Here is a 24,368-nt window from a genome sequence, read left to right on the forward strand (position 1 = left end):
AGAGTAGTTAAAAAAAAATATTAAAAAAGGTAAGGGAACCCGACAAGTAATAATTTAAAAAAGTTTACAAAAATGACAAATGAATTCAAAAATAAAAAAAATAATTTAGGGCAAAGCAGGAAAGTAAGTTTAAGTAAAAATAATTAGAAATGTAAAATGTTAGCGACATTCTCTAGGTAGTCCAAAGCCACACACAACGAAAATTGTTGTAGTACACCCAATAGTCTCTTGGACATCTCCTTTGTTTGTCTTGAAGGTCGTGGGTTTAGGATACCTGACAATGCCTGTGCAAGTCTCATTTCTTGAAAACTTTGCTCCTTCTTCAAAGTTTTCAAAAAAGAGTAGAAATTAGGATGATGTTTGCCAATTGTATGACTGAAGGAGTTGTGCCATCCCTCTATGGCATTATTTGTTTTTGCACCACCTTCCAAGCAGGTTGAGTAGCAGTTCCACCACTCCACATGGTAACGTGGCTTCCTCCTGCGACCTGATCTGCCTAGACGTCCAATCCATGTGTCCTCGAAATAATTTAAAATGGGAGCCAATTTTTCCTCATTTTCTACAAAATATTCTGACTCTGAAATTGCTGTGTAGTAGTCATCTACACTATCAGGTGGTACAAAACAAAGTGCAGTTAATTTTTTTAATTCTACTTGTAATTTGCTATCAGACGAGTAATCTGCAACCAGGGATGTTTTTTGAAGTTTACGCCAATATGCCTGGGAAAAATGAAAAAAACACCCCTGAATTTGGGTATCCACGTACAATTTGTTGATGACATTCATCATTGTCAATTCAAAATCTAAAATGATTTTCCTAGGACTTTTTCCTGAGGTTTTTTCTTTAATAACTGATAAGAATTCAGTATAGGTTGCAGATTGTTTATCTGGTAGCAAACTGTATACTAAGGGAACTACATTATTATTAATTTGTGCATGAATGCTGTAAATTTGGGTGAATGGATGGGGCGTACTTTTAAACATTCCATCCATCATCCAAATTTCAGTATTCTCTAACTTAAATAGGTTACGGGGAGTGCTAAATATTAATATGCGTTTCTGAGGGTTTTGGTTATCATACAGTAGAAAAGGTTCATTAGAGAAAGAAAGAGTTAAGTCATGAGGTATTACAATGTCAGCAAAAGTTTGAGGAGTAACTGTTTGTGTGTTACTTGCCTGCTTTTTTCGTTGAATTATTCTACGCAAATTTGGGATTGTTGGCATATTACAAGCAACATGTCCAGGGACATGTTGTGCAACCTCTCTCAAAATCTGACCAGGAGTTGCATTGGAGGTGGATGCAATATCTTTAATTTCATTGATAGTATCGCGTATTTCAATCTCCATTGCAGAGGCAGAGTGGTTATGTTCTGTGGTTTTGACCACAATGTCACCAACAGTAACCGCTCTGCCGCTGCAACGGGCTGAATAATATTGGACACACCTCCAATGTCTCCTTGGTTCACTTAGCCTCTCATTACAATATATATACCCACAATGTTTAAGCAGTCTGTTCCCTTTCCTAGATTTTGTATAAGTAGCAGTAGTCTCGCTTGCCATTTCCTGTTCAATAAAGGAAAAAAAAAATATATTACAAATTTGATAATGAAATTTAAAAAACATATTATTTAAACATAAGTTGAAATAGTAAGTGGCATATTTTCAATATCCAGCATTTTCTCAGAATATGCACTTTTATGGAGTTGGATTAGAAAGTGGCACTTGGACACTTTCCTGCACTTTCCCTACTCATGCACTATCCAACATTTTCTCTACTTATGCACTTTTCTGGAGTTGTAATACTAAGTGGTACCTTTTTACTATCCAGCACTTTCTCTAAATATGCATTTACCTGGAGTTGGAATACAAAGTGGCACTTACACACTATCCAGTACTTTCTCTACTCATGCACTTTCCTGGAGTTGGAATACTAAGTGGTACCTTTTTACTATCCAGCACTTTTTCTGAATATGCACTTACCTGGAGTTGTGATTAGAAAGTGGCACTCACACATTACTCAGCATTTTCCCTACTTATGCATATTTTTGGAGTTGCAATTCTAAGTGGTACCTTTTTACTATCCAGCACTTTCTATGAATATGTATTTACCTGGACTGGGAATAGAAAGTGGCACTTACACACTATCCAGCACTTTACCTACTCAAGCACTTTCCTGGAGTTGGAATAGTAAATGCTAACTTTTCACTATCCATCACATTTATGAACATGCACTTACATGAAGTAATTTTAGATAATGTTCTTTTTGTTTAAGATCCTGCACTTATTATGCTTTTAACAGTGCTTTTTATTTCCAGGGAAATCTTTAAATGAGATGTGTATATTTATGACAATTACCTTGGTGTTTTGAAGGTTGTTTTTCAAAAAGTCTGGAAAATAGTTTGGTAATTTGCTGTCTTTTAGGCGCTCTGTACGTTGAAGTGCTTTCTGTTTGGCTCTAAAGAAAACAATTGGAAAAGGTGTTCAATGTTTTTAAAATGTTTCATTTTTTGCTTTTTTGAATATTTAACGAAAAAATATTTACGTTTAAGCATGTTTAGAAATTTGTCACATTTTTTAACTATCCTGCACTTGTTTAGAGTATGCCATTATCTTTAGTTTGAATACTAACTGGTACCTCTACACTATCTAGCAGTTTCCCTACTCATGCACTTTCCTGGAGTTGGAATAGTAAGTGGTACCTTTTTACTATCCAGCACTTTCTCTGAGTATGCACTTACCTGGAGTGGGAATAGAAAGTGGCACTTACACACTATCCAGCACTTTCTCTACTCATGCACTTTCATGGAGTTGTAATAGCAAGTGGTACCTTTTTACTATCCAGCACTTTCTCTAAATATGCACTTATCTGGAGTGGGAATAGAAAGTGACACTTACACAGTATCCAGCACTTTCCCTACTCATGCACTTTCCTGGAGTTGTAATAGTAAGTGGTACCTTTTTACTATCCAGCACTTTCTCTGAATATGCACTTACCTGGAGTGGGAATAGAAAGTGACACTTACACACTATCCAGCACTTTCCCTACTCATGCACTTTCCTGGAGTTTGAATAGTAAGTGGCACTCACACACTATCCAGCACTTTCTCTACTCATGCACTTTCCTGGAGTTGGAATAGTAAATGGTACCTTTTTACTATCCAGCACTTTCTCTGAATATGCACTTACCTGGAGTGGGAATAGAAAGTGACACTTACACACTATCCAGCACTTTCCCTACTCATGCACTTTCCTGGAGTTGGAATAGTAAGTGGCACTTACACACTATCCAGCACTTTCTCTGAATATGCACTTACATGGAGTGGGAATAGAAAGTGACACTTACACACTATCCAGCACTTTCCCTACTCATGCACTTTCCTGGAGTTGGAATAGTAAGTGGCACTTACACACTATCCAGCACTTTATCTACTCATGCACTTACATGGAGTGGGAATAGAAAGTGACACTTACACACTATCCAGCACTTTCCCTACTCATGCACTTTCCTGGAGTTGGAATAGTAAGTGGCACTTACATACTATCCAGCACTTTATCTACTCATGCACTTTCCTGGAGTTAGATTAGTAACTGCTAACTTTTCACTATCCAGCACTTTTTTGAACATGCACTTACATGAAATAATTTTACATAATGGTATTTTTGGGCATGATCCTCCACTTATAATGCTTTTAACAGTGCTTTTTATTTCCAAGGAAATCTTTAAATGAGATGTGTATAATTATAAAAATTACCTTGGTGTTTTGAAGGTTGTTTTCAAAAAGTCTGGAAAATAGTTTGGTAATTTGCTGTCTTTTAGGCGCTCTGTACGTTGAAGTGCTTTCTGTTTGGCTCTAAAGAAAACAATTGGAAAAGGTGTTCAATGTTTTTAAAATGTTTCATTTTTAGTTTTTTTGAACATTTAACAAAAAAACATTTACCTTTAAGCATGTTTAGAAATATGTCACATCTTTTAACTATCCTGCACTTGTTTAGAATATGCCATTATCTTTAGTTTGAATACTAACTGGTACCTCTACACTATCCAGCACTTTCCCTACTCATGCACTTTTCTGGAGTTGGAATATTAAGTGGTACCTTTTTACTATCCAGCACTTTCTCTGAGTATGCACTTACCTGGAGTGGGAATAGAAAGTGGCACTTACACACTATCCAGCACTTTCTCTACTCATGCACTTTCCTGGAGTTGTAATAGTAAGTGGTACCTTTTTAATATCCAGCACTTTCTCTGAATATGCACTTATCTGGAGTGGGAATAGAAAGTGACACTTACACACTATCCAGCACTTTCCCTACTCATGCACTTTCCTGGAGTTTGAATAGTAAGTGGCACTTACACACTATCCAGCACTTTATCTACTCATGCACTTACATGGAGTGGGAATAGAAAGTGACACTTACACACTATCCAGCACTTTCCCTACTCATGCACTTTCCTGGAGTTGGAATAGTAAGTGGCACTTACATACTATCCAGCACTTTATCTACTCATGCACTTTCCTGGAGTTAGATTAGTAACTGCTAACTTTTCACTATCCAGCACTTTTTTGAACATGCACTTACATGAAATAATTTTACATAATGGTATTTTTGGGCATGATCCTCCACTTATAATGCTTTTAACAGTGCTTTTTATTTCCAAGGAAATCTTTAAATGAGATGTGTATAATTATAAAAATTACCTTGGTGTTTTGAAGGTTGTTTTCAAAAAGTCTGGAAAATAGTTTGGTAATTTGCTGTCTTTTAGGCGCTCTGTACGTTGAAGTGCTTTCTGTTTGGCTCTAAAGAAAACAATTGGAAAAGGTGTTCAATGTTTTTAAAATGTTTCATTTTTAGCTTTTTTGAACATTTAACGAAAAAACATTTACCTTTAAGCATGTTTAGAAATATGTCACATCTTTTAACTATCCTGCACTTGTTTACAATATGCCATTATCTTTAGTTTGAATACTAACTGGTACCTCTACACTATCCAGCACTTTCCCTACTCATGCACTTTCCTGGAGTTGGAATAGTAAGTGGCACTTACACACTATCCAGCACTTTCTCTGAATATGCACTTACCTGGAGTGGGAATAGAAAGTGACACTTACACACTATCCAGCACTTTCCCTACTCATGCACTTTCCTGGAGTTGGAATAGTAAGTGGCACTTACACACTATCCAGCACTTTCTCTGAATATGCACTTACATGGAGTGGGAATAGAAAGTGACACTTACACACTATCCAGCACTTTCCCTACTCATGCACTTTCCTGGAGTTGGAATAGTAAGTGGCACTTACATACTATCCAGCACTTTATCTACTCATGCACTTTCCTAGAGTTAGATTAGTAACTGCTAACTTTTCACTATCCAGCACTTTTTTGAACATGCACTTACATGAAATAATTTTACATCATGTTACTTTTTGGCATGATCCTCCACTTATAATGCTTTTAACAGTGCTTTTTATTTCCAAGGAAATCTTTACATGAGATGTGTATATTTATAAAAATTACCTTGGTGTTTTGAAGGTTGTTTTTTCAAAAAGTCTGGAAAATAGTTTGGTAATTTGCTGTCTTTTAGGCGCTCTGTACGTTGAAGTGCTTTCTGTTTGGCTCTAAAGAAAACAATTGGAAAAGGTGTTCAATGTTTTTAAAATGTTTCATTTTTAGTTTTTTTGAACATTTAACAAAAAAACATTTACCTTTAAGCATGTTTAGAAATATGTCACATCTTTTAACTATCCTGCACTTGTTTAGAATATGCCATTATCTTTAGTTTGAATACTAACTGGTACCTCTACACTATCCAGCACTTTCCCTACTCATGCACTTTTCTGGAGTTGGAATAGTAAGTGGTACCTTTTTACTATCCAGCACTTTCTCTGAGTATGCACTTACCTGGAGTGGGAATAGAAAGTGGCACTTACACACTATCCAGCACTTTCTCTACTCATGCACTTTCCTGGAGTTGTAATAGTAAGTGGTACCTTTTTAATATCCAGCACTTTCTCTGAATATGCACTTATCTGGAGAGGGAATAGAAAGTGACACTTACACACTATCCAGCACTTTCCCTACTCATGCACTTTCCTGGAGTTTGAATAGTAAGTGGCACTTACACACTATCCAGCACTTTATCTACTCATGCACTTACATGGAGTGGGAATAGAAAGTGACACTTACACACTATCCAGCACTTTCCCTACTCATGCACTTTCCTGGAGTTGGAATAGTAAGTGGCACTTACATACTATCCAGCACTTTATCTACTCATGCACTTTCCTGGAGTTAGATTAGTAACTGCTAACTTTTCACTATCCAGCACTTTTTTGAACATGCACTTACATGAAATAATTTTACATAATGGTATTTTTGGGCATGATCCTCCACTTATAATGCTTTTAACAGTGCTTTTTATTTCCAAGGAAATCTTTAAATGAGATGTGTATAATTATAAAAATTACCTTGGTGTTTTGAAGGTTGTTTTCAAAAAGTCTGGAAAATAGTTTGGTAATTTGCTGTCTTTTAGGCGCTCTGTACGTTGAAGTGCTTTCTGTTTGGCTCTAAAGAAAACAATTGGAAAAGGTGTTCAATGTTTTTAAAATGTTTCATTTTTAGCTTTTTTGAACATTTAACGAAAAAACATTTACCTTTAAGCATGTTTAGAAATATGTCACATCTTTTAACTATCCTGCACTTGTTTACAATATGCCATTATCTTTAGTTTGAATACTAACTGGTACCTCTACACTATCCAGCACTTTCCCTACTCATGCACTTTCCTGGAGTTGGAATAGTAAGTGGCACTTACACACTATCCAGCACTTTCTCTGAATATGCACTTACCTGGAGTGGGAATAGAAAGTGACACTTACACACTATCCAGCACTTTCCCTACTCATGCACTTTCCTGGAGTTGGAATCGTAAGTGGTACCTTTTTACTATCCAGCACTTTCTCTGAGTATGCACTTACCTGGAGTGGGAATAGAAAGTGGCACTTACACACTATCCAGCACTTTCCCTACTCATGCACTTTCCTGGAGTTGGAATAGTAAGTGGTACCGTTTTCACTATCCAGGACTTTTTTGAACATGCACTTACATGAAATAATTTTACATAATGGTATTTTTGGGCATGATCCTCCACTTATAATGCTTTTAACAGTGCTTTTTATTTCCAAGGAAATCTTTAAATGAGATGTGTATATTTATAAAAATTACCTTGGTGTTTTGAAGGTTGTTTTTCAAAAAGTCTGGAAAATAGTTTGGTAATTTGCTGTCTTTTAGGCGCTCTGTACGTTGAAGTGCTTTCTGTTTGCCTTTAAAGAAAACAATTGGAAAAGGTGTTCAATGTTTAGAAAATGTTTCATTTTTTGCTTTTTTGAACATTTAACGAAAAAACATTTACGTTTAAGCATGTTTAGAAATATACTTTATACTTCTAAAAATATTATACTAGTGCCCATTATTTTTGTACGATTTTGTATTGGCACTTTTAGACTATGATGTACTTACCTTGCTGATAGTCCTTGCTTGTTATCTTTATCTACGCCGTATATGAAGTTTTTATTCGATTTTAAACTGCTTAGGAGCAAAATAGGAGTATCTAAAAAAATATAAAGTGGCATTACAAGCAATGTATATAAATAGAAATGCAACGTTTTATTATTAATTACTATTTTGAGAGAATTTTTTTTTCTATCTACATATAACCAATCCATACACTGTATTATTTCTCGGGTTAATCTTTTTTAGTATTTGGGGGTATTTTATGAACGAAGTGAAGGTATACAGAAGGTACATTTATTAACGTTTAGTGTTATTTTCGAATATCCGAAATTATGTAGTCTACTTATGTATATAATTAAAAAAAGATATTTTATTACGGTTTTTATACTATATACCACTTAGTTTGTTGATAGTTCAATTATAGGTCGAATATTTTTTTTCTCATCCGCTTTGGTTAGTGGTATTACGACTTTGTGTTTTCGATTTGCTACTGCTTGAGATGTTATTTCAGTACACCTTTGAAATATATGTATTAATTTTTAATAATTAGTTTACGATTCTTTTTGTTGTTCTATTTATGAAATATTATTAAAAAAAATGTCAAATAACTTTGCACATGTTGAGTTTATTTTTCAAATCATTATATATTAGTTTATTTCCTCACGAAATCTTTTTAATCGATATATGAATTATATTTAGTTTATCGAAAATTAAAAAAATGTATTTCACTTCAAACAATTTTTTTCTTCTTATTATCATTCACTTTATTAATATAAACGAATCTATCTCACACATTATGTTCAAAGTTTTATTTTATTAATGGTTACTATTATATTCAGTAATCTAATTTAAAAACATTTTTGGAGATATATTGCAGATGATATATTAACCTTAAATATTTTGGCAAATCGTTTTAATGAACTTACTGTTATATGAAATTAGAATGCTTTTTCGTTCGTTTTCGTAGCGTTTTTCTCAAAGAGGTCAGAGGGTCAGGTTTTCACGTCTGCTTACTCTGCTAGTTGATAATCAACTGTTTTCAAAATGGTGGGATACGTCTATTTATAACTTTTCGTAATTATCATTGTTTTTGTTCTAAATTATATTGGTTACGTTCTAAAATTATTGTAAGTCTTTTAATACGGTAACGTATAATTTAAATTGTTTTATTTTAAAGTTAACTTTTCAATGTTTCGTTCCGTTTTGGCATCCATTTTGAAATTCTTGTTGACATTGGAGATCATGGAAATAGTAGATGGACATTAGCTGTTTTTACTGTGTGTAAAATGGCGTTAGTTTGTTCATAAACTTATTATTTTTGTTTATCGAGTAATAATATTGCTTATTTATTCATCTCAGTATTATTATTGTATTGCTATGTTATTTTTTGAATTAATGTATTACATTTCTTCACAATGAGTATTTTTGGAAATTACTCGACGAATTGACCCTGCATGCCGTTGCAGGTTTCATTATTCTAAATAATTATTATATATATTCTTCTACGTTATTATGGTATACGATGTTATACAGTATTATTTTTAATACTCGGGTATTAATTTATTAAATAATTAATTCGGTTTCGTAATATTATTGTAGTTTTTTTCCCCGTTTTTTAATACACTTACCCACCCAAAACCCCTATTTTCCCTGCTTCCCGTGCCAGGTTTTATTATACAAAAAAATTAAATAAATATATTCTTCTACTTTGTTATGGTAAACTATATTATACATTATTATTTTTAATACTCGGGTATTAATTTATTAAATAATTAATTCGGAATCCTAATATTTTGGTCGTTTTTTTCCCCGTTTTTTAAAACACTTACCCACCCCAGACCCCTATTTTCCCTGCATCCCGTGCCAGATTTTAGATTACAAAAAAAAAAAAAGATGTAATGGTATGCGTTGTAATTGAATGCGTTGTAATAGTACTTTTTCATTAGTAACTTTATTTTACGATGTAGTAGTATGCGTTGTAAAAAATCGCGTTGTAATAGCATTTGCGTTGTAAAAAATCGATGTAAAAGCATGCGTTGTAATAACATGCGTTGTATCATCATATATCCAACAGCAGCACAAATGTGTTGCAAGGGACTTGTAAATTTGCCCCTAATTGTTTGCAGTGCTAACTACTTTCTTTTCACATCTTTCCAATATGTCAAATAATGTATTCAAAACTTTGGCTTCAAAAAAATCAAATAGGAATTTGGTAATTCATAAGTTAATATAGGTTTGAATTCCAAGTGGGCATAATTGCAATGTGTCCATCCTTTATTACACTTCAAATACACAGTATAGTGTCCAGATGGTGTAGTAAGTCCACTGGGGAAATTATAGCCACTGCTATAAACGTTCTTGCTCAAATAGATATTTGACTTCCATTAAAAATGTTTATTTTGGTTTCCAATTTTCTCCCATTTGCTCTACAACATTGTAGCATTAAAATGAGACGTTTTCCAAATCTTTCTATATGTAATGTAGACAAAACATCTGATCTACAATGTGAACAATTCATTTCTAGCCCGAACTGCCAAGCCATGTCTTCCCTGGACCGGAAAAAAGCATCCTTGGACCCGCTTCTGGCTAATCAGCCGTCATCAGCCAGGCTAGCTTGAATCCAGTGGCAAAGTGAGCAAGGGACCCACGACTGCGCATACCCTGCCGACTTAGGGCGAACAAAGCGATACCAAAGTTCGGGCAGTTTGGCTGGACTGTTCCCATGAGGCACAGGGTCAGATTAATTTGCATAAGAACATGTCTGAACTGCTGTGGTGGAGTGTGCTAAAGAATGATGATAGATTAAACCCAGATCAGTTGATTGGGGGTGAGTGTTTGATTTGCTCAAACGCTCCGTCCATCATCCCCTTTGGTATCGCTTTGTTCGCCCTAAGTTGGCAGGGTAAAAACAAGAGAACTCCAGAACTCAAAACAGCAATCTTTGCAATGTTACTCCTGTAGGTCTCATCATATTCTTGAAAACATGCATGCATGCATCATACAAATAGTAGTATACCTGTACTACACACATGTAGCATGCTCAGATGCTTAACACATATGTGAATATGTTTGCAGGTAGACACATACCTCAGCCACAAGAGCATGCAGTCCTTTAAAATTGACCAACTGTACTTCCCATTCCAGGCAAACACCTAAAATATATTGCATACTCCAATGATACCTTTCCAAAGACTCATAGAAAATAGCCTAATGACTAATCCCTCTGCCACCATGTCTTAAACCTGACTTTTATCTTGCAGCTTCACTATTCAGTGACTACTCTGAGTGTTGGGCCTAGCCAAATATAAAACAGCAACCCTTTGCATGCCTCTGTTGTAAGTCTCACCCAGTGGTCGAAGTCGGGAAAATAAAGTAGGGGAACTATGGGTGGAGAATCAGAGGGCGGGAACAACCTGAGGATGGGATCAGTGGGCAGAGTCAGAGGTGTGACCACCAGAATTCCAATTTCAAGTATTTGTGTGGCACGTCACTGACCAGTTGCAGTTTGTTATGCTATTTAATTCAACCAATGGATACACATGTCAATAATAGGAGTTATTGACATTAAAATACATTATTCTTCTTATTATTATTATTCTTATTATTATTATTATTATTATTATTATTATCAGTTGATTTTATATTGCGCACAGCTACCCAAAAAGGGATTCCCGGCGCTGGAGCGGACATGAATTAGAGGTAGCCGGTCCTGCAGGTGATCTTACTGATCTAACAACCAGGTTTTTAAGTTTCTGCGAAAGCGGACATAGTCAGTTTCTTTAAGTATGCTGGATGGGAGTGTGTTCCAGATGGACGGGCCCAAAAATGAGAAAGATCTTCCTCCCATTCTGGAAAGTTTGATTCTCAAAATGGTATATGTTTCTAAAAACATAATGTCCCAAATGCTCTTAAAAGTGAAAGCACAAGCCATTTGCTCCGAGACATGGAGTTTCTGTCGGCACTTCTCCCTTTTTCCACAAGATCGGTTCAAACATGAATGGGAAAAAATCCAACTTTGCAAATGTTTTCTATATAATTATGGCTATGCCATATTTGAACAAAGAAAGGTACGCAGTTCCCCTAAGTGGTATACCAAATGAGTGGAAAAGGGGGGCCAGGTACCCACGTTGAAAGGAAACACAGGAAAGGGGGAGGGGGATCCTCCCTTTCAGGACTAAAACCCTCACACACCCAGCAAGCTAGGTGTCATGCTTCATCATCTGGGTTTTGCTCCTCGTCAAACTGGCAGTGCAATATCTGACGGGCACCCAAACGGGGCTCTTTGACGGAGATCTTCTGTCCCTGCCAGTTGGTGCATGTGGGTGTGAGGGCCCTAGTGGGAGGTGTAGATGCAAAGGAGTGGTGGTGATTAAAAAAGGTTAAGTAGTCCACTACGTGTCTGTAATGGTGTGGCTATCTACCTTATTAAAAACAGTGAGGAGAGATGACATCCTGGTATTAAGATCCAGAGAAGTATACTCTACCAAGTGGTCGGACAGTGGTTGGTCAACATGTTTCATGCATTTGTTCTGAGGGATACAGCGCAATTCATTAGGACCTAAAAGCTAAAAGACTATCTATACGCTGTGGAAGGAGAAAAATGACCTACTCCACAGGGGATTCTGGGGTAGGCCGGTGGTCCTACACCTTCTTAGTGGAACCAGTGGTCTCCTCCCATGTGTGAGCACTTCAAAAGTAAGTACCCTGAAGGGAGACAAGTAAGGGGAAGTAGGGAAGAGTGATTAAGGCGGCCAACCCGATGGACGTGGGACGGGAAGCCGGCTCTCAACGGACAGGCCAGCGACCCCTGCAGCCCCATCCCCCTTGGGAGTGGGGAGCGACACAATGAGTGCGAAAGCGGTAAGAATGGTGCCGGGTACTAACAATATCAATGCCCGGTGCCCAGTGGTTCTCGCAGCGGGCAACTGTACCAGTGGAAACCGGCAAAGCATGGGGGGAGTCGCGTTGGTAATGAGAAGGGACCCCGCAACCCCCAGAAAGGCTCCGCTGATAGGAAGTCAAGAGTACCGCCGCCCAGGCCTCGTGTAACCCTGGGCTGCATGGGAAGGATATTAAATACATGCAGCCAGAGCCCGGAGGTGCTACTCTGGGATGCCCCGGTATCGTTAGGGAAAGTGATGGTACCACGGGGTGGCGGTCCACCGTTAGAGCCAGCGAAAAGGGGTCCTGGTAGCGGGAGCTTGCACTTACCTTGTGCCACAGCAGATTCCGTTAGTAAACCTACCCTCATGAGACAACAGGGTGCAGGAGCCAGAGAAGGGTGCCAAATTTGTCACATAATACATAATCTGCTGCATAATCTGACAATTTCAACTAATAAATGTGAATTGTGTTGCTGCAAATTCGGCAGCTCTTTGCAAAGGTTGACTGATCACCTTTCTCACTGCTTCATTTGTATGATGCACTGCTACTAATAAGGCAAAATCTTTCCAGAGACTGTTAGCATGTGTAAAAATGTCATAATAACAAATTATCAGAAAATATACTGCATTATGCTGCAGATTTTTTTGCTGCATCATTTTGTCCTCCTTTATTGCATAATTACTGTAGCCCCATAGCTGGCAGCACATGTTAAAAGAGTGTGTGCATGAAGCAGGGAGACTGTGAAGTTTGCTAACTTAGTTTGGTGTGCATGCGAATCCTGCATTGACGATCCTTGGGGAGTTGCAGCTACTGCTGCTGAAACAAGGCCAATGGAGGAAATATATGGGTGAGGCGGACTGGCCTCAAGGGCAGGGCTGGCTTTAGCGCTGGTGGCTCCCTGTGCAACAATGTTTGTTGGTGCTCCCAAATGACGACTTCTGGCGCAGATTTCCTCACTACCACCCTTTAACAGTGCACTTCAAGTCTCCATAACCACACTCTCTCTCAAATGCATTTAATTTGATTTGCAGCGCTACTCATACCAGTGAAGGGTGTTAGAGCACTTCACATCACACACATTACACAGAGACAATCAATTATACGTGTGTAAATCACTGTATAGGAAAGGCTACATATTACTAAGGACTACAAGGTGCAGGAGTCACAAGACAACCATACTAGTAGGCGGTATAGTTTAATAATGATTGATCTTAAGAAACACAAACTCAGCATTTAAAACATAATACCATGGTGGGGGGTTCTCTTTAATAATCAGAATTGATTTCTATCCAAATGAACACTTTTTGCAACATTAGGATAATCAAAGACTGGCGTAAAAAACCATAACACTCTAATTTATACCTTGCAGTTTGCTTGCAGCTCTTATATGACAGCTGATAGCTCACAACTGTTCGTTGTTATGATTTTAACTTATAAACTACAAGTAACAAAAGATTCTCTGTGTCAAAAACAGTAACCCACTGACCTATTTACATTATGTGCACTTTGTGATCTGCATGGTACATGTTCTTTGCAACAGGCACATTAACGCTCTGCGCTACCTTTCTATGAGTCAAAACTTCCACTAGACACAACTCTGAACATTCTCTCTAAGAAGAACATTAATCACCTGAGCTATCATGACATTTTTATTGTTGCTGATTCCCCCACCCCAAGTCAGCTCCAAATATGGTCACAACAGTTGCACCACCCTAGAGCAGGCCCTTCTCAAGGGTCCTGTGACCTCATGCTCTAGGGTGTGCTGCTTCATAGTAACCCTGGGCGTAGTACTTCGCTACGGAGTGGACGTAGTCCACGAGAAATGCGCATGCACGGGCGGCCGCGCATGCGCATTAGTATTCAAGATGGCGGCGCTGTTACCAGAGGGAGCCCCGGAGACGCAGCAGACAAGGTAAGTGGTGTTTATTCTTTTTAAAAACATTATTTAAGTATTTAGGGAGGGCAGAAGGGAGGCGGGTAGTATTTAGCAAGGGAGGGAGGGAGGTTGGTGGCGCGTAGTGGGGCTGCGCGAAGTGCGTGGGTGGACGTAGTTTCTGTCCCACTTTGCGTAGCTTCGCGTAGCCCCGCTACGCCTACAACGCCCAGGGTTACTTCATAGGCCTGCCTGGAAGACTGGAGGTGAACTTCAGTATCGATTGTGGTGGAGAAGCCTTCAAGGTTAACCCACACTTGCCACTGCTAGGGTCCACCTGCTTGTGCTACGACACCAGGGTTTCTAAGGTCTTGCGGGGCCTTCAACCGTCTAGCATGGGAATGTGCTCCCTCAGAAGAGTCGTCTGGGGGACTGGTAATGGAGGCTGAACCTGGTTCCCCAGTTCCAAATTCAGCACTCTGATCATAGTGCAACATCCTCTCCTCACTAAACACCATACTGCCCAACTTAGAGAAACTCGCACTGCCATCAACTAAAACCCAATTGTGCCATGCTATAAACACCTGGATGTACCTCAATTCAAATTCCGCACTAGATGAGCAATATGCTGCATAAACAAAATAAGTAACAACATCCTGGAAAAAGAAAACCCTCATAGGAAATGCAAGATTAAGTAAAGCATGTGAAATGTATGCAAGAACAACATGGTTACCTTAACACTTTTACACTACCTAGTCCGAAATCAGTGACTGCTTTTGCCTGCAAGGTTAAGGACATGATTACAGGGACCAGAAGGGTCCCATTTCAATGTCCATTGCTTATATTCTTACAAAATGTAAAAAGTAGGGTTTAGAAAGACCAAATCCATGAACACAGAGCTGCGGTACACATTTTGTTCTCCAATTCACCCATCAATCAGGTATAGCAGTACCTACAGGATTGTTGCTCTTCCCCACCGGGTGACAGCAATGCTGTTCACAGAAAGACAAGAGAACAAAAGTATTGCTACACTTGTAAACTTTGTAAAGTGACACTAATGTGTTTTGGTGTGAGCAAAATCATTCTGGACACTTTGCGACAACTCTGCCTTGCTTTATTTCATAATTCATTTAATTTTCGTATTTTGAACCATTTATTCCTGAGGCTGCACTTTGGAATGCAAAAATGTCAAAAAAGATGACATTGCCAACAACATTTCACAGATGAGCGAAAATGAAAGGAGGAAAGAGAGGGTGAGAACCGTTTCTTCAAGTCACGGTTTTCAGTAAGTGTGGAGGAGCTAGACAGGAAGAGAGTTAATAAGAGGAAGAAAGAGAGGGAGGAGGCAGCTGGCAGAGGCAGGCCAGAAGTGGACACTACTTGTCTTCTCTAGTCAAGAAGACAAAGTCCTTTTCCTTATCTGCCCTCCCCACCCGTCCCCAAACAACCCAAAAATGCTGAGCCTTATCTGTAGGCCTTGGCTATTTCTGCCGTCCTGGGACCCATGTTGAAATTGAAAAATTAGGGGAATGAAGTCTATTGATTTAAAGAAGTAGGGGCCCGCTGTGTCCTGCCAATCCCACCCACTTTGACCATTGGTCTCACCGTATTCCTGAAACATGCAGGCATGTCTCTTTGCCTTTTGCTAGTGGCATCAAACATTAAAGAAACATACAATTATATGTATATCTGTGTTTTATAAGTCTAGAATATTCAGGCGCATAACACATGTGAAAATATATGCACAAGTACAGACATACCTCAGTCACAACTCCATGCAATTCTTTCAACTTGACAGACTGCACTTCCCATTTCAAGCAGATACCTACATTTATATGGCATACTTGAAGTGTACCTTCCCAAAGACTCATACAAAGTAGCCTAATCATTAATCGCTCTGCCAGCATGTCTTAAGCCTCACTTTTATCTTGCAGCTTCACTATTCAGCGATTACTCAGAGTGTCGGGCCTAACCAAATTTAAAGCAGCAACCCTTATCATGCCTCTGTTGTAACTCCCATGATATTCCCGAAACCAATCAGACATATGTCTGTGCATTTTGCTAGTGCCCTCATATATAAAAGAAACATACAGATAGATGTGTACCTGTGTTTTATAGGTCTAGCATTGTTGCAGGGATTCTGACCAAATACAGAACTATGAGCAGGAGTATGGGACCTTAGTGTGTAGGGACTGGGTCTTCCTACCACTTTACTACCCACATACCTAGGACCGGCTAGCTATAGTGTCTCAATTGCTCTCCTACACAATTTACAGAGAAATAAATCATTAGACACCCCAGAACACAACAATCCCAGATCTCTCAGGAATCGTGGTAACACGGCACACCCTTTCGGTCACACTTTTCTACTTGTTCACAATAAGATCTGACAGAGACACAATACAGTTTAACATTTTTATTTTAACTAATGTGCCCTAACATGCTGTATACCTGCCACAAAAAGCAGGAAAATGCATAATACAAATATAGTCAGCATAGCAGCAAGTCCATACATCATGAAGGGAGATGTCATCATAAAAAGACAATGGAGAAAAAGACTATGGTGCCTAAACTCCCTCCCTTTGCTAAGAAGAAGTATTATTATATAATACAAGATCTCTGGGCTTTGTCAGCAGACCCCATACCTTAGCCTATAGATCGTATTTTTTAAAAATAGTTTTATTAATTTTACAAATAGTACAACATAAGCTCGGCTGTCAATATCAATAGTGGATGTGTATTACAAAGGGCAGTGGCAAAGAACACAAAATCATTGTCCATAGTGAATATATCGACACATTTCCAAAAGAAATAAAAAGAGTCAGACATCCGATCAGCACATAATGACAATAAAATAGGAGAAACACAAATTTTATATCATGAACGTTTGAGAAAGGAAACAGTATGAGCATAAACAAGAGTGCCCTGTATATTGTTACAAAAGTCTTAATACTAACAAAATAATAAATAAGAAGAGAACCAACCCCGCCCTGTTCGTTGGTTCATAAATACCGAGAAATAGTCCAATCTCCTGTGGGACCACCTTTTGTACATGAAAAGATTGTGGTACATAGTGGTGCATAAAGCCATATATTGACAAACTTGGTGAGCAAAAAGTTCCATGTACTTGCATTACAATGAGTACATAACTGACATTCATCTCCTGGTAGTGGGGAATGTGAACGATCTAAATGTATATCTACGACTGAATTAAAATCACTACCGATAAGCCAGAGGATATACACCCAGTGTGATAACACGGTATTTAGCTTGGTAAGATAATTATTCTGGTCAGAATTCGGGCATATCACAACAAAGAATCACTGGAGAGCTGTGCAGTTTTCTGAACAATAATACAGTCCCTCAGGGTCTACTCGCTATTCTATAAATGTGAAGGGCACCCCATTTTGAATCCTTATCAAGGACTCCCTGGCAAAAGCGAAATAAGAAGTATTAAAAAATTGTCCTTTCCATTTCCTTCTCATTTTAGAAACTTCTGAATTAGTCAGGTGAGCTTCTTGAATAAAAGTTATATGAACTTTGTGTATATTCAGCTGGGCATAATTCAATGCCTTTCATGCACAGACCCCACTCCCCGAACGTTCCATGTCAGTATTTTATATTTACCCAAATCAGGCATAGTTTAAGAGGGGATCGTAGCCATGCACCATCTAAGAGACCGTGAAGCATAGAAGGAGATATAATGTAACCCGAACCAGGTACCAAAAACCCTTTACCAAACAAAATCTCAGAATTCTAGGGCCGACAATCAAACTAGGTTGATCCAAACTTACAAGAAAACACATTACATTCTCACTGTAATATACTGCAGCAACTGCAGGGGGGTGGGTCCCAAGAAGAGCATGATCAAGCTTGTGGTGACGAAACTACACCCTAGGCCGGACCCTGCAACAAAAGGAATTAAAATTCCAACCTGGGGAGAGAGAACATGTTATAATCACATTTCCACAGTGTATATCTCCCTGCGAACAGGTCAGACCCCATGATAGGTTCAAGTAAGAGAGGAACCTGGAGAAACAGAAGGAACGAGCATGTAAATTAATGTCCACAGCATGTGCAGGGTCCTGCAAACAGTAGAAAGGTCTGTTAAGAATCAGTATGGTATGAGTGAGTTAACCACTGAGGTCCTTTACATTTTGAGGAGTTATCGAAGGTAACAGGACATCTTTACTTTCAGAGTCCGATGGTATTGGATTGTCGTCTGACTGCTTCAGGGATGTGACCCCCGTAGAATCACGGAAAGAAACAGCAGCCAGCAGCGCAAATGCCTGCCCTGTGACAGCCTGCGCCGGCGTAGGTCATTCGGATTAGAGCGTGCGGATCGTTCTGGTGCTATAGAATCCCGATTTAACTGGCTGTAATGGCATACGTAGTAATTGTTGGTCCATGTTATCCAATGACTGGGGAGGCAGAGTAGATTCCAACCAAGCATTAGCTGCCACAGGACAGTCAAAAAAGTGTTGTTCAAACGTGAGGGACATATTGGGAAAATACATGATATGTCTGCAGTAATTTTTATTGTTGATAAAGAATGTGGCCAAATTTTGAGCGACAAAGTCAATAGCCATGAGCCACTTCCAGTAAATAGTTTCTCTGTTTTTCTAATATTTTGAAAAAATGCACATGTTAACCTAGAGAAAATGGTGTCCATTGTAACCAACATAAGTAATAGAGATGACAGAAGACAATGAATTGTAAATATGTTGTGATTTTTTCCACGTATTAACTACAGTAATGCTATAAGTCCACTGAGTTAAAAATATTGCTAATTTTCTGCATGACATTTACTCCTAGGGCGATTTTTACATACCCTCTGGTTCTGGCAGACAAAATTTATGTCTTGATAAAGGTGATCATAATAAGGAGTTATCACCGAAACGCGTCGAAGCAACCTACGGCGTATAATTCAAGTCTCCAACACCATAATAGATACGCTGATTTGGTAGTGATACTACTCTGGTGATATTAGAGCGGAGAAAGAATATACAAACCTGTATCCAACAAATATATGTTGTAACTGTTCTGTCTGCTTGTAATTGTGCAGGTCGCAATTATATGTATTGTTTCAATTTTATCTTGTTTTAGTTCAGGGATTTAGTTTAGTTATCCCTATTGATTGTTTTTTAATATATTCTAATAAATGAATTTTTAACTTTTCCATATTTTGTTGTATGTATTTGTTAAGTCATAAGGTACATTATTTTATACCTGTCTTTATCTGTGCCTTAAGGGAACCCTTTCTCTTACCTAGGTTGAATAACCCTATTTCCCTTGGCCTACACAAGGGGTACCTCTCTGTTTTTTACAAACGTGAGGGAAACAGCAAAGCGTAGGACATGTTAAGGCCTGGAGCTTTTTCTTGAGTGGCTAGTAGAAGGCTCTTTGGCGCTGCACCTGTATGGTGTAGTCCGAATAGAGTGAGATTTGGGTGTTCTCTTATTTAAAAGGTACGTGTTCACGAGCTGCCTGCAGTAGATGGTCGCAATCCATGTAATTAATGATACGGGCAATGAGCGGCCTTGGTGGTTGGCCGGTAGTTGGCCTGCCGGTAGGTATACGATGCACACATTCTACACAAAAGAAGTTGGAAAGACCCTCCAGGTCACATGCTCTTGAAGCCATTTCTCCACAAAACGGGTTGCATCGGGCCCTCTGATCACTCCAGCATACCTATGATACGGATGTTATTGTGCCTAGCCCTTCCCTCCGCATCCTCAGCTCTGTCTAGTAGGGTGGGGAGACATTTCTGCATTTGCGTTAGCTGTTCTGAGTGCTCCTTCTGTTGTGGTACCATCTCTGCAAGGATCTGCGTATGGTCCTTGACTTTGTCACAAAGCTTGGCGTGATCTGCCCTCAGGAGATTGAGATTAGTAGTAATGGTGCCCATTTGATGTTCCATGGCCTGGAGTGACGCTTTAATCTCATTAAGTATTTGGTCCGGTTTGTCCGGAGGGGGTATCAAGGCTGTCTGCAAGACACAGCTAATTGAGGATGTTTGGGAGGCCGAATCGTCGTCCCCCTGAGGTGGAGTATCCCCTGTGGACATATCAGTCTGCTTCCCCTTCTTGCGACCCAATGACAATACAAGGAATGTGCGCCGCCAGAGAAGGGGCCCGCAGGCGCGGTTACAGTGACTGCAGAGATCTCAGGCAAGGTTCAACAGTTCTGTGGAGGGCCACACAGGGCAGTGGCAGCTTTCAGCTTTGTATACGATCAGCAAGGGGAGGAGGTGGGGGTCCGCTGATCTCAGGGGTGGGTGAAGGGATTGTGCATCAGTGTTGGTGGTAGGAGGCATGCAGCAGTGCATATCCACTCCCGTCTCCTCACCTCAAGGCCCAACGGCTGCTGTAGATATCCTCAGTGACAGCACCCGGCAGGTTAGAGCCCCCAGCAGGGAGGTCTAGAGGGCCTAGCAATTCCAGCTTTCTCCACTACACGGCAGGCAGAGTGGACCAATATCAACAGTCACTGGGGACCAAGCAAGGATTTGGCCTCTGCTCCCACACACAACATCACACGGAGAACCAAGCAGGACAGTAGCAATACTCCGATGGGCCACCCAACCAACAAGGAAGGATGGGCAGAGGGGATCGGTGGTGTCAGAAGGGAAGGCCACAGATAAGCAGCATAAACACTAATGGCACGGAGGGCCTGTTCCAGTACAGAAGGCTTCAGTAAATAACGTCCAGGTCAGGGATTGCGAAAGTGCACCTTCAATCCCACGGTACTCGGCTCTCTTGCAGACAGGCCCAAATAACCACAGTACTCTACTCACGGGGCGAGGGGGATTACAAAAGAGGGTCGAAAGCCAGCAAGGAGGCGTCCGGCTACCGCAGCACAGCACGGACACAAAGGGAAGGTATATGCAGCATAGTCAATGCCACGATCTCCGCAGGCAGGGGCGGGGCAAGCACAGTTGGCAAGCGTAGTCTCGAAGAGGATACCTGGGCGCTGCTACCACACCAGAGTCCAAGCACAGATAGCCGCAATGAGCTAGGTCAAGTCTGCAGACACAGCGCAGAAAGTTTCAGCTGTAGAGCGGTGGCAGGCCGTAATTATCGACAGTAATCCATTTTTGGACAGCTGAAGCCGTGAAATCAGTATCCCCTGATGATGTAATCCATTACCATGCTTGCAGGATTAGGATCACATATAGTTTCGCCCCTGAGGCCCCAAGGACATGAAAAAGAAGCTCCTGCGCTGGCGAAGAAATGTCCCCTTTACTGCTTTTCTGTACGTTTAGAGACAGTGCGTAGGCAAAGTTCAGGCAAGGCCTTCAGCCAGCGTTCACTTCAAGACGCGGTCTCTCTGTAACCACCGACCACAGCCGCCGATTAATGCCTGGTTCCGGGGCAGCAAAAATCAGGGACCGTATTTCCAGGGCAGCGAGTGTTAGGGTTTGTGCACAGCAAAGAGCATGTCCCCTCTCATTGCACTAGTGGTCTCTGTAATAGCTCTCTTTAAACATACTACTGAAAGCCTTTCTTGTCATCTCGACAAAATATTAATGGTTCTGTCGGACAGAAATACACAATGCTTTAGTATTTCAATGGTATTTTTTGCTTACTTCGTTCCTAACCAGGATACAAAGATAAATGTACTTATACCAATACAAACAAACACACTGACCACAAGTTAAAAAAATAAAAGTACATTTTTACTCATAAACTTTCAATTTTGAAAAACAAAATACTTCAATTGCTGTCCCTAGAGCATATTTAAAACACACATGGCACGTACATTTTGTGCAGAGAAATAATACACAATTAAAATAACAAGTAAAATTGTTACTTCATATACTTAAATGTAAATGTAAATGTATAGGCATTTATATAGCGCACTACTTACCCGTAGGGTCCCAAGGCGCTTCGACCGCTGCGAAACCCTTCCTGGCTTCCCTGAGAGATGGTCCCTTAATGGGTATCTCCAGGGTGAGACCAGGCATCCCCGGCGGTCTGGTGGGGCCGTTAGTGAAGATGAGGCAAGCTAATGCCCAGAGTTGCCGAGTGTGATCGCTGATCAGAGTGGGCACCGAGGTGAGAGAATTATCGAGTCCGCTGACCCTAGTCCAGAAACCTGCCGCGCCGGGAATCGAACCCTGGTCCCGGGCCGTCCTCTGCTCTCGGGTATGCCGCCTCTAACCAGTGAGCCACACTACTACTTATTGAAATTGACTATTATATATATACAATAATCCTGTAGGTACATCAATTTAATCTTGGATCCTACAAGGTTTTGAATAGTTGGTTCGTGTCAAAAAGGGATTGCGTCAACGTTTCGACCCTGGAAAGAGATGCAGTGATTTAACGCATCAAAGGCGGGTCTTCATCAGGACTGTATATATGTAGGACAGCCTCTTGCAGACCTAGCTCCGCTTGGAGTCCTGGTCTCTTTCTGAAGTGTACTCACGGTCCATTTACTCAGGCCGTATAAATGTTCATTGGACCTCTGTATTGAGTGGTTGTACAAGGGGTAGGGTGTAGCAGTGCTCCTTTTTATTTCTGACTTGCGTGATTCGCCTCCATTAACCTAACGAAAGGTTAATGGAGGCGAATCACGCAAGTCAGAAATGAAAAGGAGCACCGCTACACCCTACTCCTTGTATAACCACTCAATAAAGAGGTCCAATGAACATCTATACGGCCTGAGTAAACGGACCGTGAGTATACTTCAGAAAGAGACCAGGACTCCAAGCGGAGCTAGGTCTGCAAGAGGCTGTCCTACATATATACAGTCCTGATAAAGACCCGCCTTTGATGCGTTAAATCACTGCATCACTTCCCAGGATCGAAACGTCGACACAATCCCTTTTTGACACGAACCAACTATTCAAAACCTTGTAGGATCCAAGATTTAATTGATGTACCTACAGGATTGTTGTATATATATAGTTGTCAATTTCAAAAAGTATATGAAGTAACAATTTTACTTGTTGTTTTAATTGTGTATTATTTCTCTGCACACAATTTACATGCAATGTGTGTTTTAAATATGCTCTAGGGACAGCAATTGAAGTATTTTGTTTTTCAAAATTGAAAGTTAATGAGTAAAATTGTACTTTTATTTTTTTACCTTGTGGTCAGTGTGTTTGTTTGTATTGGTATAAGTACATTTATCTTTTATCCTGGTTAGGAACAAAGTACGCACAAAATACTATTGAAATACTAAAGCATTGTGTATTTCTGTCCGACAGAACCGTTATTATTTTGTCTTTTACCCACCCAGGTTCTGAGGGTTACAGGGTCACCCCATTACATGTAATGGGTTTCTTGTTATCTCAGCCCCTCCCTAAGACTTCTGTGTATGTTGCTCAATGTATTCACAAGTTTGGACATTGCAGTCTTGTTTGCACATTGGACCTTGCTTTTACCAAGGCTTATTTAGAAAACATTGGACCTTGCTTTTACCAAGGCTTATTTAGAACACTCCTCCCTAGGCCATGTGTTACTTCAACTCATTAGCATAATAACTGAAGCTCTGCACACCTGCTTGTGAGAACCACACCCAGTTCTTCGAACCACACCCAGCTCTTCGAACCACACCCAGCCCTGTCTATAAAAGGCAGCCCCATAGCCTCACCCAGTGCTTGTGCTCGTCTACCTCCCACTTACCTGAGAACAGATCCTTCGGCGCTGGCACTCCTGCTCTCTCCAGACCTTCATTGACTTCAACAGGCGCGGCTTCTGGCTCTTCCTTCTTCTGGTTTCCGGCTACTTCTTGCCTCAGCCCCTCTTCTGTCCACTGCAATCGACCTGCAAAAGAGAAAGAGGTCAAGGTTAGACTGATCAGTATCCCTTTTCAGCAACAAGTAAGTGCAAAACCTTTAATTACCTGAAAGAACTTTATTAGCGATTTCTGGATTCATGTAAAGACAATTTGGAACAAGATATCTCCCACGAACTTTGTGGTTCAAACCCTTTGTTACAAGAATACTTTGTTGAACTTTGTGAAATAAACATTGTTTTACATGGAACTTTTTTAAAAATCGAACAGAGGAAACCATTGACAGCAAGGCAAACAGTAAACCAAGGACTTGCACAAATTACCTGCTGTATTTTGATGTAAAAGTACAGTAT

General features: G+C 39.9%; 1 protein-coding gene across 1 annotated transcript; it reads right to left on the minus strand.

The window, feature by feature from the left end:
- Positions 1-143: 143 nt before the first annotated feature.
- Positions 144-20,338, minus strand: LOC147750726 (uncharacterized). The gene is made up of 8 exons (XM_086930729.1): positions 19,963-20,338; positions 7,227-7,324; positions 6,470-6,568; positions 5,520-5,620; positions 4,700-4,798; positions 3,752-3,850; positions 2,355-2,454; positions 144-1,562 (listed from the first exon to the last, which is right to left on the minus strand). Exons 1-8 carry the CDS (start codon positions 20,336-20,338, stop codon positions 144-146), a joined length of 2,391 nt encoding a protein of 796 aa, XP_086786855.1.
- Positions 20,339-24,368: the final 4,030 nt, after the last annotated feature.

This window comes from Lissotriton vulgaris, chromosome 1_1 (genome assembly GCF_964263255.1).
Source record: "Lissotriton vulgaris chromosome 1_1, aLisVul1.2, whole genome shotgun sequence".
NCBI classification, from domain to species: Eukaryota; Metazoa; Chordata; class Amphibia; order Caudata; family Salamandridae; genus Lissotriton; species Lissotriton vulgaris.